Genomic DNA, 14,578 nt, shown 5'->3' with positions numbered 1-14,578 from the left:
CTGCTTTAGAGCCAGAGGGTATTTTGCTATTTTTTATTCATTTTCAGTTTGTTTTTATTAACTATTTCAGTTGTAGTATATGTGATCATGATTAATATATTTACATATACTGTATGTATGTCTGTATGTATGTATATATGTGTAATATATGTGTATGTTATAATTTGGAACCTGGTATTCACATATCATTTGAAGTCCATGTACAGTATCTGGACGCCAGGTCTTTATTAGGTTACATTATCTTTTTAATTGCAAAACTAGTCATTAGTCCTAAAAAGGGTAAAAGATTGTAGGGTTTTTTTTCCCCCCAGAATGAAAGTTGTGCTAGTGAAACTAAAGTTTATAACTTGTTTTTATTCCCATAACGTTCAAACTTTTTCAATGTATATTTCAGAGGTGTCAAATTCATTGCGTTAACGGGCGGTAATTAATTTTTAAAATTATTCACGTTAAAATATTTGACGCATTTAACGCATGCGCGGAATGACCCGCTCATGCATTGTCTCTAACAAATTATAATGATGCCGTTTTTGCCCATTGAGAGCTAAGAGGCAGAGAAATGCGAGTGGGCACAGGCGTTCATTGGACCGCAGTGTTTAATAGCTTAAGCTTTGGCAACTCTTTCACAACAAACATAATAATTGTGGCAATGACGTGGGGAAGAATGACAGGAGATGATCTACTTCTTAACACGCTTGATGGAACACAACGCAGAACATATACCATTTGCAGCCACCACTGATAGTCATAGTCATGGTTGCCCAACTTCCCTTCATGCATTTGGGCGGAACACTAAGTTACTACACTATCATTTAGTGAAAGCACCAAAAAAAAAAAAAAAAAATCCTATCTTTCAAAAAAAAAAAATAATGTTCAAAAAAAGAAAAACGCGCAATGCAAAGAGAACTGGCATTCCCAAACAAAATAGCTATGCAAAATACACATAAAATTTACTCAGACTTTGCCTTGGCTAGATCTCTAATTAATTTAAAACTCGCCATTGACACCTTGTCGTGTATTTCAATCACTACCTTACGTAGTTAAAGACACTGTGGAAGAACTGCAGGGAGGCCATGTGACGTCCCGCTCGGCGACGTCAACAATGGCGAGCTATTTGTTTGTTTTTTGATTGAAAATTTTACAAATTGTATTAAAACGAAAACATTAAGAGGGCTTTTAATATAAAATTGCTATATCTATCCGTGGATAGATTTAGATATCATTTCTATTCGTGGATCCCTTTAACGGAAAGAATGTTAATAATGTTAATGCCATCTTGTGGATTTATTGTTATAATAAACAAATACAGTACTTATGTACAGTATGTTGAATGTAAATATCCGTCTTGTGTTTTATCTTTCCATTCCAACAATAATTTACATAAAAATATGGCATATTTTAGAGATGGTTTGAATTTGTGATTAATTACGATTAATGAATCTTTAAGCTGTGATTAAATCAATTAGAAATTTTAATCATTTTACTGCCATAATATTTTTGTTTTTTAATTTGCCCTGCTCAGCTGCTTGGACACTCTGAATGGTAGATCTGAATGTCTTAATGCCGGGACAGTTTCACTGGATTAGCATAGACAATAGGGATAATGATGAATATGAATATGATCAAATGTATATTATGCCTAACTAATTAGTGTCACAAAGTACACACAATTTAGGACGGGAAAGACTAGAGTATGCCCGGGCAGGGTGATTGTTCAAGCAATAATATTTATGTGCAATCAGGAAAGCTTTTTAAGACTACTGTGATCACCTTTGAAAATTGGTGTGTTTATATCCTTATTTTCACTATTTCATTGTTAATGTAAATGTTGTTTTTAATTTATTCATTCGTTTTCCATTCCGCAGGATCACGGGGGTGCTAGAGCCTATCCCAGTTATCTATGCGCAGTAGGCAGGGTACACCCTGAATTACTGTAGTTGCAAGCCAATCAGAGGGTTGAATTGAACTCAGTAGTCAATTCCTGTGACATATAAAGTACACTTGAGTAATATATTAATATTACAGTATGCCGTAAGAATTATGAGGGGGTGCTTGGAATAAATTATACGGTGTATGAATGAAGTATAGATCTTTCATTCCACCCGTTTCTCTGATCTTATACTTTCCCCCAATACAAGAATGGCAAGAAATTGCAATGAATAAATAATATGTGAATTGGCAGCAATGTGTTACGGCTTTATCACAAGAGATATGCCTTCCATTTTCCTCCAGTAAATCCCAGCATGTTTATTGTTGTAAAAACAGGATTGCAGCCGTTGTTGAAGTTGCTATTAAAAAGCAGGATCAATGAATGTTTAGGAGAAAAAAAAACTTTTGCGTTTGTATGTGCATTCAAATGTTTATCCAGTTATTTCTTCAATACACAACCCGTGTTTAGAGCTCTCCTGCTTCTTTTTTGTGCAGCATACACGTCGTCCTCATTTGCTCACTTTGTTATTCTACCCATGATGAATATTTATATGTATCATTTACAGTAGAGCCATCTGGATCTTTCTCTTTTTTATTTTTTTTTTAGTTGACCTATGGGTCCCTGTGCCTTGAAGAAAAACACAGTGGGGCCGTCTTCAGTTTTAATACCCTTCAAATGTGGAATAAATTGCCTGGAGAGTACTTAGACTAAAAAAAGAACAACAACAAACTCGTATTGTTTCAGACTTTTAATTGCCCTGCTCGCTTTAATTGTTTTTGTCACGTTGTGTAGTTTAACTTTTTTAATGTGAAACATTTAGTCTTCTTGCCTTTGCTATTTAAATGCGCTACATGAATGTTTAAAATGTGCGTTTCTTCTGCTTTTTTGCAGCCATCAGGCACAGACCACATGCTGGGACCACCCAAAGATGACTGAACTGTACCAAGCGCTTTGTGAGTTGCATGCTGCAGCGAGACTTTTTGTTTGTATTGGTGTCTGAAATACTGAAAGATCAGTTGAGATACGTTCAATCCAAATCCAGCTTTTTTTTCTTGCTTTCTATTTAGATTTAAAACAAAACATTACTGTATAAAGGCAAGGTACCCTCTGCAGTTACTTAAATAAATACCTTAACTCTAATGCCCACATGTGGAAATAAATGTCTTTCTTCTATAAATATTCTCTAGAGTGAAAAGAAATATAAATCAGTGCACACCAATGGGCGATCAAACGATCAAGATTGTTGACCGAGAAAATTCAAGATCAACTTTGGTCATTGGCTGTGACATAATCAAGCACTCAAATGTGGCAGAACTGCAGCCTGACAACAGTTTGACAGACTGACAGTCATTCAGGTTTTCAAGCTATTTGTTAAATACATGTTGAGGTAAACTGTTAGAATAAACTCACGCAACAAAAAAATTACACATACTGTTTGTTAAACTACAGTACTGCTAAAATACAATGGAAGACGCCATTGATGCACCAGCAAAAATGTAGCATCAGATTATATTCACTCGCACCTTGGTAACATTAATGGACAAGAAATGTAACACTCACAGGAATATGATCTTAAATGCTACGAAAAACAAGTTATCTCAACATGTTGTGAACGGCAAGCCGTTGAGGCGGATCCAAATCACAGACCAAGAAACAGAAATAGTGAACGTTTGTATTTAATAAGTACAACAAAAGGAGCACGCCAAAAATGCGGGTTTAACAAACTGAGAGAGCACGCCAATAAACGCGAGTGTAATAATAAAGTACAACAAAGGGAGCACGCGAAAAATGCGGATATAACAAACTGAGAGAGCACGCCGATAAACGCGAGTATAATAATACAGTACAACAAAGGGAGCACGCGAAAAATGCATGAATATAACAGTACAAGAATCTAATTACCAAGCCCAAAAGAGCACTAGTGTAAAGATGACCAAACCAAAATACGACCGTAGAACGTCGGAAAACTCGAAGGCTGACGATGAACACACAGGCGGTAAGCAAGGCAAGTAGCAAGCAAACAAGCAATAGTCCGACACTCGCAGACTGTGGCCGGAGTCCTTAAATAATGAGCGCTCCAAATGCGCCACAGGTGTGTTGCAACGGCCCCGCCCATCCAGCTGAATCAGATGCTGGAATGAAAAAAGAACTGAGAAGGCATACAGATATGACAGAACCCCCTCCTCAATGGACGCCCCCTGGCGGACCACCTGGTTTCGTGGGATGACGAGAGTGGAAATCCCGCAGCAGCGACGGATCGAGGATCCAGGAGCGGGGGACCCATTGGCGTTCCTCAGGGCCATAACCTTCCCAGTCGACCAGGTACTGCACCCCCCTACCCCTCCTCCTTGAGTCGAGAATGGCACGTACCGTGTACACCGGCCCACCGTCGATTACGCGAGGAGCAGGAGGAGGCACTGGCGGAGGGTTCAGGGGACAGGTGGAGACTGGCTTGAGCAGAGAGACGTGGAAAACTGGGTGAACCTTCATCGAGCTGGGAAGCTTCAGCCTTACAGTCACAGGGTTCACCACAGCATCAACAGCAAAAGGACCCACGAACCGAGGGCCCATTTTCTTTGAAGTCCCAGCCAGGTGTAAATCCCGCGTTGACAGCCAGACCATCTGGCCTGGGCGATAGACTGGAGCGGGCCGTCGGTGGCGATCAGCTATCTGCCGGTTGCGGGCCGCCGTGCGGACTAGTGCAGCCCTTGCATCCCTCCAGACCCTATGGGCCCTCCGCAGGTGCACCTGGACAGATGGCACGATGACTTCGGCTTCTTGGGAAGGAAACAGTGGAGGCTGGTACCCATATGCGGTCATGAAAGGTGACCTCCCAGTAGCAGAGGAAACAAGGGTGTTGCGCGCATACTCCACCCATGGGAGGTGCGATGACCAGGAGGCCGGATGCAGTTCACAAACACACCGGAGGGCGGCCTCTAGCTCCTGGTTGACCCGTTCCGTCTGCCCATTGGATTGTGGGTGGTAACCCGAAGATTTGCTTGAGGTGGCCCCCAAAGCCTTGCAGAACGCTCCCCAGACCTGTGAGACAAACTGGGGCCCTCTATCAGAGACGAGGTCGCACGGGATGCCATGAGCCCGAAAAACATGTGTCACCAGCAGGTCAGCGGTCTCCAGGGCTGAAGGCAACTTGGGAAGTGCGACGAAATGCGCCATCTTGGAAAACCGGTCCACCACCGTCAAGATGACCGAACAACCCCTGGATCGTGGAAGACCAGTGACGAAATCGAGCGCAACATGTGACCAGGGGCGAGGTGGAACAGGTAACGGATGGAGTAAGCCCGCTGGAGCACGATGGACTGGCTTGCCCCGAGCACAGACGGAACAAGCAGAGACATAGTCAGTGACGTCCTTGCGCATGCCTGGCCACCAAAACCGCTGGGAAACGAGGAAGAATGTGCGGGACACACCCGGGTGGCAGGCAAACTTCGAGGAGTGGCCCCACTTCAGCACTCCTGCGCGCTGAGCAACTGGGACGAACAACTTGCCGGCAGGGCAGCCCCCAGGTACCCTAACCCCTCGTAAGGCTTCTTCCACAAGACGCTCTACTTCCCAACGTAGGGCGCCAACGATCAGATTCTCGGGGACAATAGACTCCTCTGAAGACCCCTCCTCCGCTGCCTCATGGAGCCTTGACAGCGCATCGGGCTTCCCGTTCCTTGACCCTGGACGGTAGGTAATCTGGAAGTTGAAACGGGTCAGGAACAATGCCCAGCGGGCCTGGCGAGAGTTGAGGCGCTTGGCTGCACGAAGGTATTCCAAGTTCTTATGGTCTGTGTATATCTGGAACGGTACCTCAGTGCCCTCCAACCAGTGTCTCCATTCCTGCAATGCCTGGACTATAGCGAGCAGCTCCCTGTTGCCAACATCATAATTCGCCTCGGCCGGGCTGAGGCGGCGGGAGTAGAATGCACAGGGGTGCAGCCTCTGGTCGACTGCAGACCTCTGGGAAAGGATGGCCCCCACTCCGGAACTCGATGCGTCAACCTCGACCACAAAAGGGAGATCTGAGTCAGCATGAACAAGGACAGGTGAGTTTGTGAACGCTCGTTTAAGGCTTACAAATGCGGCCTCTGCCACAGAGGACCACACAAATGGTCGCTTGTTAGAGGTCAACCTGGTAAGGGGCTCGGCCCTCATACTATAATTGCGGATAAAACGCCTGTAAAAGTTAGCAAACCCGAGGAAACGTTGTAATTGTTTACGTGAGGTGGGGGTGGGCCACTCTGCCACCGCCTGAATTTTTGCTGGATCAGGCCTTAGCTGCCCTTTTTCCACAACAAAACCGAGAAACTGCATTGACTCACGGTGAAACTCACACTTCTCGGCCTTAACAAACAACCGGTTTTCCAACAGTCTTCGCAGAACTATCCGGACATGTTGGCGATGTTCTTGCAAGCTTCTGGAGAAAATTAAGATGTCATCCAAATAAACAAAACAGAACACATTTAGCATGTCCCGCAATACGTCATTAATGAGGCTCTGAAACACTGCGGGCGCATTTGTCAGACCGAAAGGCATGACCAAGTATTCAAAATGCCCAAGCGGGGTTTTAAATGCGGTTTTCCACTCGTCTCCTTCACGAATCCTGACCAAGTGGTAAGCGCTGCGCAAGTCTAATTTGGTGAAAATGGTGGCAGATTTTAGCGGCGCGAAAGCCGAATCCAACAACGGTAACGGGTATTTATTTTTAACAGTAATCTCGTTGAGACCCCGGTAGTCGATGCACGGTCTAAGTCCCCCATCTTTTTTGCCAATGAAGAAAAACCCCGCCCCCAAAGGAGAGGACGAAGGGCGAATAAGGCCCGAAGCCAAGGAAGAGGAGATGTATTCCCTCATAGCTTCCTGCTCCGGTCTAGAGACCTTGTATAATCGCGAACTGGGCAACGGTGCATTGGGCAGCAGATCAATGGCACAGTCGTAAGGACGGTGCGGGGGCAGGGTACCAGCCTGCTCTTTACTGAATACACGCTGGAGATCATGATACTCGGCGGGAACATTTTTCAAATTAGCAGGCTCGGTAGCAGTTTTTTCTTGACCGGGAAGTAGACACGCCGAACGTAAACAGTGCGCATAACAGAACGTACTCCAAGCAACTATTTGAGTCTTCGCCCAGTCAATATTAGGATTATGCACTTTCAACCAGGAGAGTCCCAGCACGACCGGAGCCGATTTGCACGGCATAACCCAGAAGCTACGGGCCTCAAAATGATTCCCGGACAACTTTAATTTGAGCGGGGGCGTAATAAACTTCACGTCCGCCAGAGGGCGCCCATTGAGGTCTAAAACCCTTTTGGGCCTAGCGAGTCTTATTAAAGGACATTTAAGCGCGTCAACAACACTCTGGTCTATAAAACAGTCATCTGCCCCTGAATCAATTAGAGCAGTAAAACTAAAGTGAACCCCACCGTGCGACACTTCTCCCGGCAATTGCAGTCTCACCACACCTTGGGAGTCTCTTTGTTCCTTCAACTCGTCCCGAGGCAACTCACTTGAGGGATTGCTGTCTTGTACGAACCTCGTACTAGTACCCCCTCGGGCGAGGGGAGCCCCAGGCAACGAAGATTCCAGTCGATGCGAAGGGGCGGCGTCACAAGCGGCGACACGGTGCCCCGGCAAGCCACAAAACAGACACAAGCCTGCCATCATCCGTCTTCGTCGCTCCGCCGCAGAAAGATGTCCGCCGCCGAGTTGCATAGGCTCCTTTCCCGTCGGTACCGGCCTCCGTGTCGACGTAGAGACCAACGGTGGTTTGATGAAGCCGTCCGGACCGGCCGCCGTCGGGCTGCTCTGCGGCGTTGACCCGCGACGTTCCCGATACTCCGCAGCTCTCTCTCTCTCACGCTCTTTTAGACGATGACCCAAATTTACGGACAACTCAATCAGCTCCTGCAGATTCGATGAGTCATCCCGGGCCGCCAACTCGTCTTTAACCGCCGAAGACAGCCCGCGCCGAAAAATACCACACAGCGCTGCTTCCTCGAAACCGCACTCCGCGGCCAAAGTGCGAAACTGAATAGAGTAATCCGCTACGGTCAGATCGCCTTGGGAAAAATCCAGCAGGCGGCTGGCTGCCTCCTTGCCTTTAACCGGATGATCGAAAACTCTCACGAGCTCAGTCTTAAAAGTTTCAAATGAATGACGGATCGCGGGTCTTGAGTTGCTTACCGCCATGGCCCATGTTGCAGCTTTACCGGCAAGGAGGCTCATTGCATACGCTACACGGGATCTATCACTCGCAAACGTTTGAGGTTGTTGGTCGAACACAAGGGAGCACTGGTGCAAAAATAGTTGGCAAGCACCTGCCTCTCCCTCATAACGATGGGGGTGTGGCAACAACGGCTCCCGAAAAGCTGCCGGTGAGCCCACTGGAGACGGGGTGGATAGATCGGGCGCCGCGGCAGCGTCAACGGGCTGTACAGGTGACGTCATATTCTTAATTCTTGTAGTTAGCGAGCCGATCACATTCACTAATGCACGCAATGACTGATCATTCCTGCTGATCATATGCCCGTGTTCCGCGAGCACATGTCGCATACTTTCCGTGTCTGTGGGATCCATATGGTCGGACTATTCTGTTGTGAACGGCAAGCCGTTGAGGCGGATCCAAATCACAGACCAAGAAACAGAAATAGTGAACGTTTGTATTTAATAAGTACAACAAAAGGAGCACGCCAAAAATGCGGGTTTAACAAACTGAGAGAGCACGCCAATAAACACGAGTATAATAATACAGTACAACAAAGGGAGCACGCGAAAAATGCATGAATATAACAGTACAAGAATCTAATTACCAAGCCCAAAAGAGCACTAGTGTAAAGATGACCAAACCAAAATACGACCGTAGAACGTCGGAAAACTCGAAGGCTGACGATGAACACACAGGCGGTAAGCAAGGCAAGTAGCAAGCAAACAAGCAATAGTCCGACACTCGCAGACTGTGGCCGGAGTCCTTAAATAATGAGCGCTCCAAATGCGCCACAGGTGTGTTGCAACGGCCCCGCCCATCCAGCTGAATCAGATGCTGGAATGAAAAAAGAACTGAGAAGGCATACAGATATGACACAACAAAGCTTAATCGGGACTTCTACTACCTTATGTTACTGTCAGTATATACTTTTCTATATCCAATTGTAGTTTATATGCATTTCTACATCATTTTTTTTCTATATTTATTTCATTTATTATTGACTTTGTATGGTTGCAATTTTGGGTCTGCTATAAGGATGTCCTGATCACATATTTTTACACCCGAGTCCGAGTCACCTGATTTTGAGAATCTGCCGAGTCCCAATCCGATACCGGGGGGGGAAAAAAAGTTTAGTTTTTTTGATCATGTTACATTACTTTTATATAACATATTATTTTTGTATCTTTTGGGAATGTCATTGTATTTCTGTATTGTTTTGTTATTTTTTTGGCCCTGAAAAAAATATTTTTTAATATATATGGCAGAAAACGCTTGACATGAAGTTCCGCTTTGAGACCCCCAATTTGGCCAAATTTCAAAATTGTTCTACTGTATATGCATGTGTGATACATCATTGGAAAGCTTAAAATCTTTTTAAAAAGCATAATTAAAGACGCCATGATTTTAACGAGATATTATCGCGTACTTCCCTCTTTTCGATCCAAAAACTCCATGTAGCATGTATCACCAGAGTCAAGAAACAGCTGTGAATAGCCACACCCGGATTTTGGGGGGATTTTATGGGTGAAACATGGTAATATAACAAGGGTCGCGATGCAGAAATCACAGACATCAAGGACTGGTGGAGATTTTTTTTTTTTTCATAAATTTACTTTTAAACGTTTTTTTCAATTTTCCTTTGTTTGGATCGATTATTTATCACCTAAAATATTGGGGAAAATGCGACAGTAACAAAAACAATACAATTAAGTGATAGTTATGAAGTAGATACCAGTGAGTAATTTACGGACACCATTTTTTTTATTGTGACGTAATTTGTTTAAAAGTTTAAAATGCGCGAGTGAATAATTTTTTTAAGTCTTTTTTTTTTTTACCTAAATATTAGACATCAATTAATGATTCTAAGCTAAAAATGACAGATATTTTGAATAATAAATATAATAACCTTCTTTTTATGGTTGGGTTGAAACAAAAGCATTTGTGTGACGTCTGTAAACGGGGGTCTCCAGGGTAAAACGGACAAATTAAAAATAGTTCGGGGGCTTAATGAGCCATGAATCTGCAATGGCAGCATATAGACATATTGTTCTATCAAACACAACAGTTCTTTTGGCTTAAAATACAGCAGTTTATTTTAGGGAGGGGTGCAAGAGCAGAAACTGCTTTGTTATATACTGTATTTTGTGGAAATAATCGAGATTTGATGATGAATTTTTAGAACATTGTCAAATCAAGCACAATTATTTTCTACTTTTTCGCTTTTTCTGTTCTTTCGTGTTTCAACGCTTGTGATGCAACAGCTAATTCACACGCCTCCATCGGGTCCTCAGTGGCATCACGTCACCTACAGGCTTTCAGCTTTGAGGGTGCAAGCTGTCACACATCTCATTAATGGGCCTTGTGTTTATGATGAAAAAAACCTCAGGGAGCGCATCTCCGCTGCGCTGATTGCCTTTCGCTTAACCTTTAATTAACTGGAATTAAATGATGTCATGCCACAGCGAAGTTAACCTTATTTGACAAAATTAAGAAACCCGCACGAAAAAGGGGCACAGAGATCCAACGAATTGTGGCATCTTGCACTGGTATGATAATAAATCGCCATTTCTGTTTCCCCATCAGCGGAATTGAACAACATCAAATTCTCGGCGTACAGAACGGCCATGAAGCTGCGGCGGGTTCAGAAGGCTCTGAGACGTAAGTTGCACCGTCATTTCTGTGAAGCATGTTTCAGTACCATTGACGGCGAGAGACATCCAATCCATTTGAACTTGGAGGGCTGCCAGCCTCTCCCAATGGATTGGACATCTTGGACATCAATGGCACTGAAAGACTTAAGCGATTTCCCTTGACACATTGGCGGCAAATCAGTGAGGTAAGTATATTGTTATCCTTCCATATCACTAATGCTCTATGACAACTGCCCCTATAGAATGAGATATACTGTGTTACAATCGCCGAGAGAGTTTTTCATTCGGAATCATTGCTCTACATTGTTTCTCGGAGAGTTTGCACTCCATTATTTCCACACATAGCAGGATATCTCATTAAAAGAATATTTCCTACAATTTGCCCTATTATCCACACACAAATGCAAATTTATGACATTAAAGCAAGCGTTTTAAAACCTTTCAATCAAAATGAAGTTGTTTTTTTCATTCAACTTCACCATGTTCCTCTTTATGTCCTCCAAACTTTAAAAAATGACATTTTCTACTTCTGATCACCTCCAAGAAATTTTAAACATTGTTTTTAAATAACAAAATGTAAAGCATGAGAAGGCTAGATCAGTGCTCCCCAACAGTTATTGCACCACGGACCGGTGTGTTGTGGGTCTTTTTTCCATGGGCTGGCAATATGTGGCAGAAAAATACAGTCACTATAAAATAACACGATGGTGCTAAAAACGAGCGTGAAGTGCAGGAAAAATGTAACTCACGAGACGCTTAATCAACCTTTTTTCACAGTGGCCTCTCCTAAACGGCAAATATCCTTGGTTGCAGGCATCATATGTAAGTTCTCCAATCGTGAAAGGTTTCTTGGATTTAACATTAGGGTACGCCACGAGGTATGATGCTCTCAGTGCAATCGCCTTTTGTTGATGTTGTGGCCCCTACTAATTAATTCCGTCCCTCGTGCTCACGCTTTTGTTGTTTAAAAAAATCCAAATGTTTATCCATGATTCCAGTTTGCATAGTCATTATGTGCCGAAGCAGCTTTGAAGGCTTCGTTGCCTCATTTTCTAACTTTTGGTCACAGATTATGCAACTTGGACGTAGGCTCCTCTTTTAACTCGTCAGGTGGCTTTTTCCTCATAAAAAGCTTTCCAAAGACATCTGTTTTTCAGTCATCTTCGCTAGCGTGTGGGCTTACTATTTACGGAAACAAATCTGATGTGCCTACCTCATACATCATTATCGAGGACAAGCGCACATAGACATAAAAAAATAGATGCTAGCTCCTAATATAGATGCTAGCGCTAATTGATTTCTATGACGACATCCTTTTCAGCTTTATTATTATCTCTATTGACTAATTCACGCAAAACGACGAGAAGTACACTGTCCGCCATTGTTGAGGTGTGGCACCCGCAGCACACAGCCAGCAGCAGTCAGCTAACGTTATTCGTTATTGTTTACATTGACTGACGCTAGGCTGCTACTGAGGTATTTGAACACCTCAGTAATGACGGCCACCGCTATAGGGCGAATTACTCATATCTCTACTCGGACTAGTCAATAGAGTAGGCGGGCAGATTGGTGTGTCAAGAGGCACAGGCCAGTATGCAGTTGTTAATAAATTATTATTTCTGCGTGGCCCATTAGCATAGGCGCAACGGACTGGTACCGGTCCCCGGCCCGATGGTTGGGGACCACTGCTTTAGACCCCAAGTGTCAAACTCAAGGCCTAAGTGCCAAATATGGTGTGGGACTGTGGTCCGCAAAAGTAAATCACGTTCGTCGAATTCATGTTAAAATATGACGCAAAAGAAACTAATAAAATTAAAAAATATACAGTAAATAGAATTTTACTTTTCTTCCAATTTTACTACAAAAATATAATGTAAAACATGAATTTAAAAAAAATGTATTTTCTGCTGTTTTCCTTTTTTTTTCATTTATTTAACTTTAAAAACATAAGTGATAAATAAATGAATAATAATGCCCCAAAAAGTTTTTTCTTTTTTATTTGAAAAAAAAATAATAATAAATTTAGCAAAGGAAGGAAGGAAGAAAATTTTTACCGTTTTCCTTTTTGTTTGTTTTCTTCATTAAAACAATTAAATAAATACACAATAAAAACTATAGACGTTTCCTGAGCGAAATATGGGCGGCGCCATCTTGGAAAATGTCTGCTCCGAACTTCTGGTTTACAAAAAACATCATTAGTTGCAGTTGAAACAAGCAGTGTGTTGACAAAGTTAAAACTGCACATCAAACCAGAGGAACCCATGGAATCTCCAAAAATGGAGTCAGCATGACGTAGATGACACTTCCAGACGTTCTTTGCTGTGCTTGAACTCCTGGAAGCGAAGCGCCTATAGAGCCTACCCACGTACCACGTGCTCGCTGTATGGTTCCGCCCACTTGTCCGTCAAAACATAGTGTTAACCTGTTACGGCTACGTACATTTCTCCTATTTACGGCGTGTTTTTCTGCTCCTTAACATTAATAATCAAAATGGTGAAGGCATGTGTGGCTGTTGGTTGCACTAACAGAGAAGATGGAAGGAGAGACTTGAAGTTTTACCGTATTCCGAGGGATCCAAAGAGGAGCGCGAAATGGACGGCTGCAATTCGACGTGAAAACTGGACACCAAAAAATCACCACAGACTATGTAGTAGTCATTTTATATCCGGTAAGATGCATTTAATATATATTTAGAGGGTTTTGGCCTGACAACCACAATTAAGATCATTGCTAGGCTAATCGCCGACAACATATGACGTAGTACGACATAGTTTCAAATTCAAGATGTTTGTGACTTCCCTTTCTTCCACCATCGTTATTTTTTGAATAATATTTAGCTGGTACCAAGTGAAAGAAACTGGCCTCGTCTACGGGGCTGACAAATAACCACAATTAAGATCATTGCTAGGCTAATCGCCGACAACATACACGTATGTATGTAGTGAGAATGCTATCGCTAAACCATATAAACATTAAAAGCCTTAACTCCATTGACAAACGACATGAAATACATTAGACTTGACAGTGGATGTTAGCAATAACAAAAGATTTTGAATTGAAAATTTCGTAACTCACCTTTCCAAGCACAAGATAGATTCCTGCCGAATTTTCGTGGACGAGGACCTGTTTCACCCAACCAGCAACAAAGTATTTATAAGCCTCCAAGCTCTTGAAGTTTTTCATATTTTCGTGAGAATAGGCTGATTTAGTGTGGACAAGATAATTGTAAATATCTGCGTAGCAGATGTCAGGCAGACAGGGCGAAGACACTGGGTCGAAAAACATCGATTTGGGCATCAAATATGGATCTGGCGACTGTATAGAACGAAGCTTTTCCTCATAACGCCTTTTATGCAACAGATCCAGTGAGTTTGCGGCATCAGAAAGCACCGGGTCTTCCATGAAATGCATTTTAAATTCCGCCATCAATTGAAAACAATACTAATACAGAGTCAAAATGACGGACAAGTGGGCGGAACCATACAGCGAGCACGTGGTACGTGGGTAGGCTCTATATATGTAGTTTGAAGTGGAATGTTTTGAAGACATTCCAGCTTCAAAGCTCCAGAGTGGATTTACCTCGCCATATGCTTTAAATCGAAACCAGCTGCAGACAAGTTAAAGTTAAGGTTGTGATTAAAGATGTGATTTAAACCTACGGATATACCTAAAAGATTGTATGACTCTTCTTATCACTTCCTTGATCATTCGTGGGCAAGATGATTACAACCTGTCAGCCTGTGTTGACATGAGGTGTAGATTGATAAGCCGGCCACTTGAGTGACCAAA

At 43.1% G+C, this 14,578-nt stretch overlaps 1 protein-coding gene across 4 annotated transcripts in view; it reads left to right on the top strand.

Moving 5' to 3' along the window:
* Positions 1-14,578, top strand: part of drp2 (dystrophin related protein 2) — a 271,520-nt gene that overhangs the window by 192,055 nt on the left and 64,887 nt on the right. For all 4 annotated transcript variants that reach the window (XM_057851078.1, XM_057851075.1, XM_057851076.1 and 1 more), the window contains 2 exons: positions 2,822-2,883; positions 10,722-10,796. In XM_057851078.1, coding sequence (XP_057707061.1) covers positions 2,822-2,883; positions 10,722-10,796 — 137 coding nt within the window. The remainder of the gene's footprint in view (positions 1-2,821; positions 2,884-10,721; positions 10,797-14,578) is intronic.

The sequence above is a fragment of the Corythoichthys intestinalis genome, chromosome 11, assembly GCF_030265065.1.
Source record: "Corythoichthys intestinalis isolate RoL2023-P3 chromosome 11, ASM3026506v1, whole genome shotgun sequence".
NCBI lineage: Eukaryota > Metazoa > Chordata > Actinopteri > Syngnathiformes > Syngnathidae > Corythoichthys > Corythoichthys intestinalis.
This window is presented reverse-complemented; position numbering and strand designations above follow the sequence as displayed.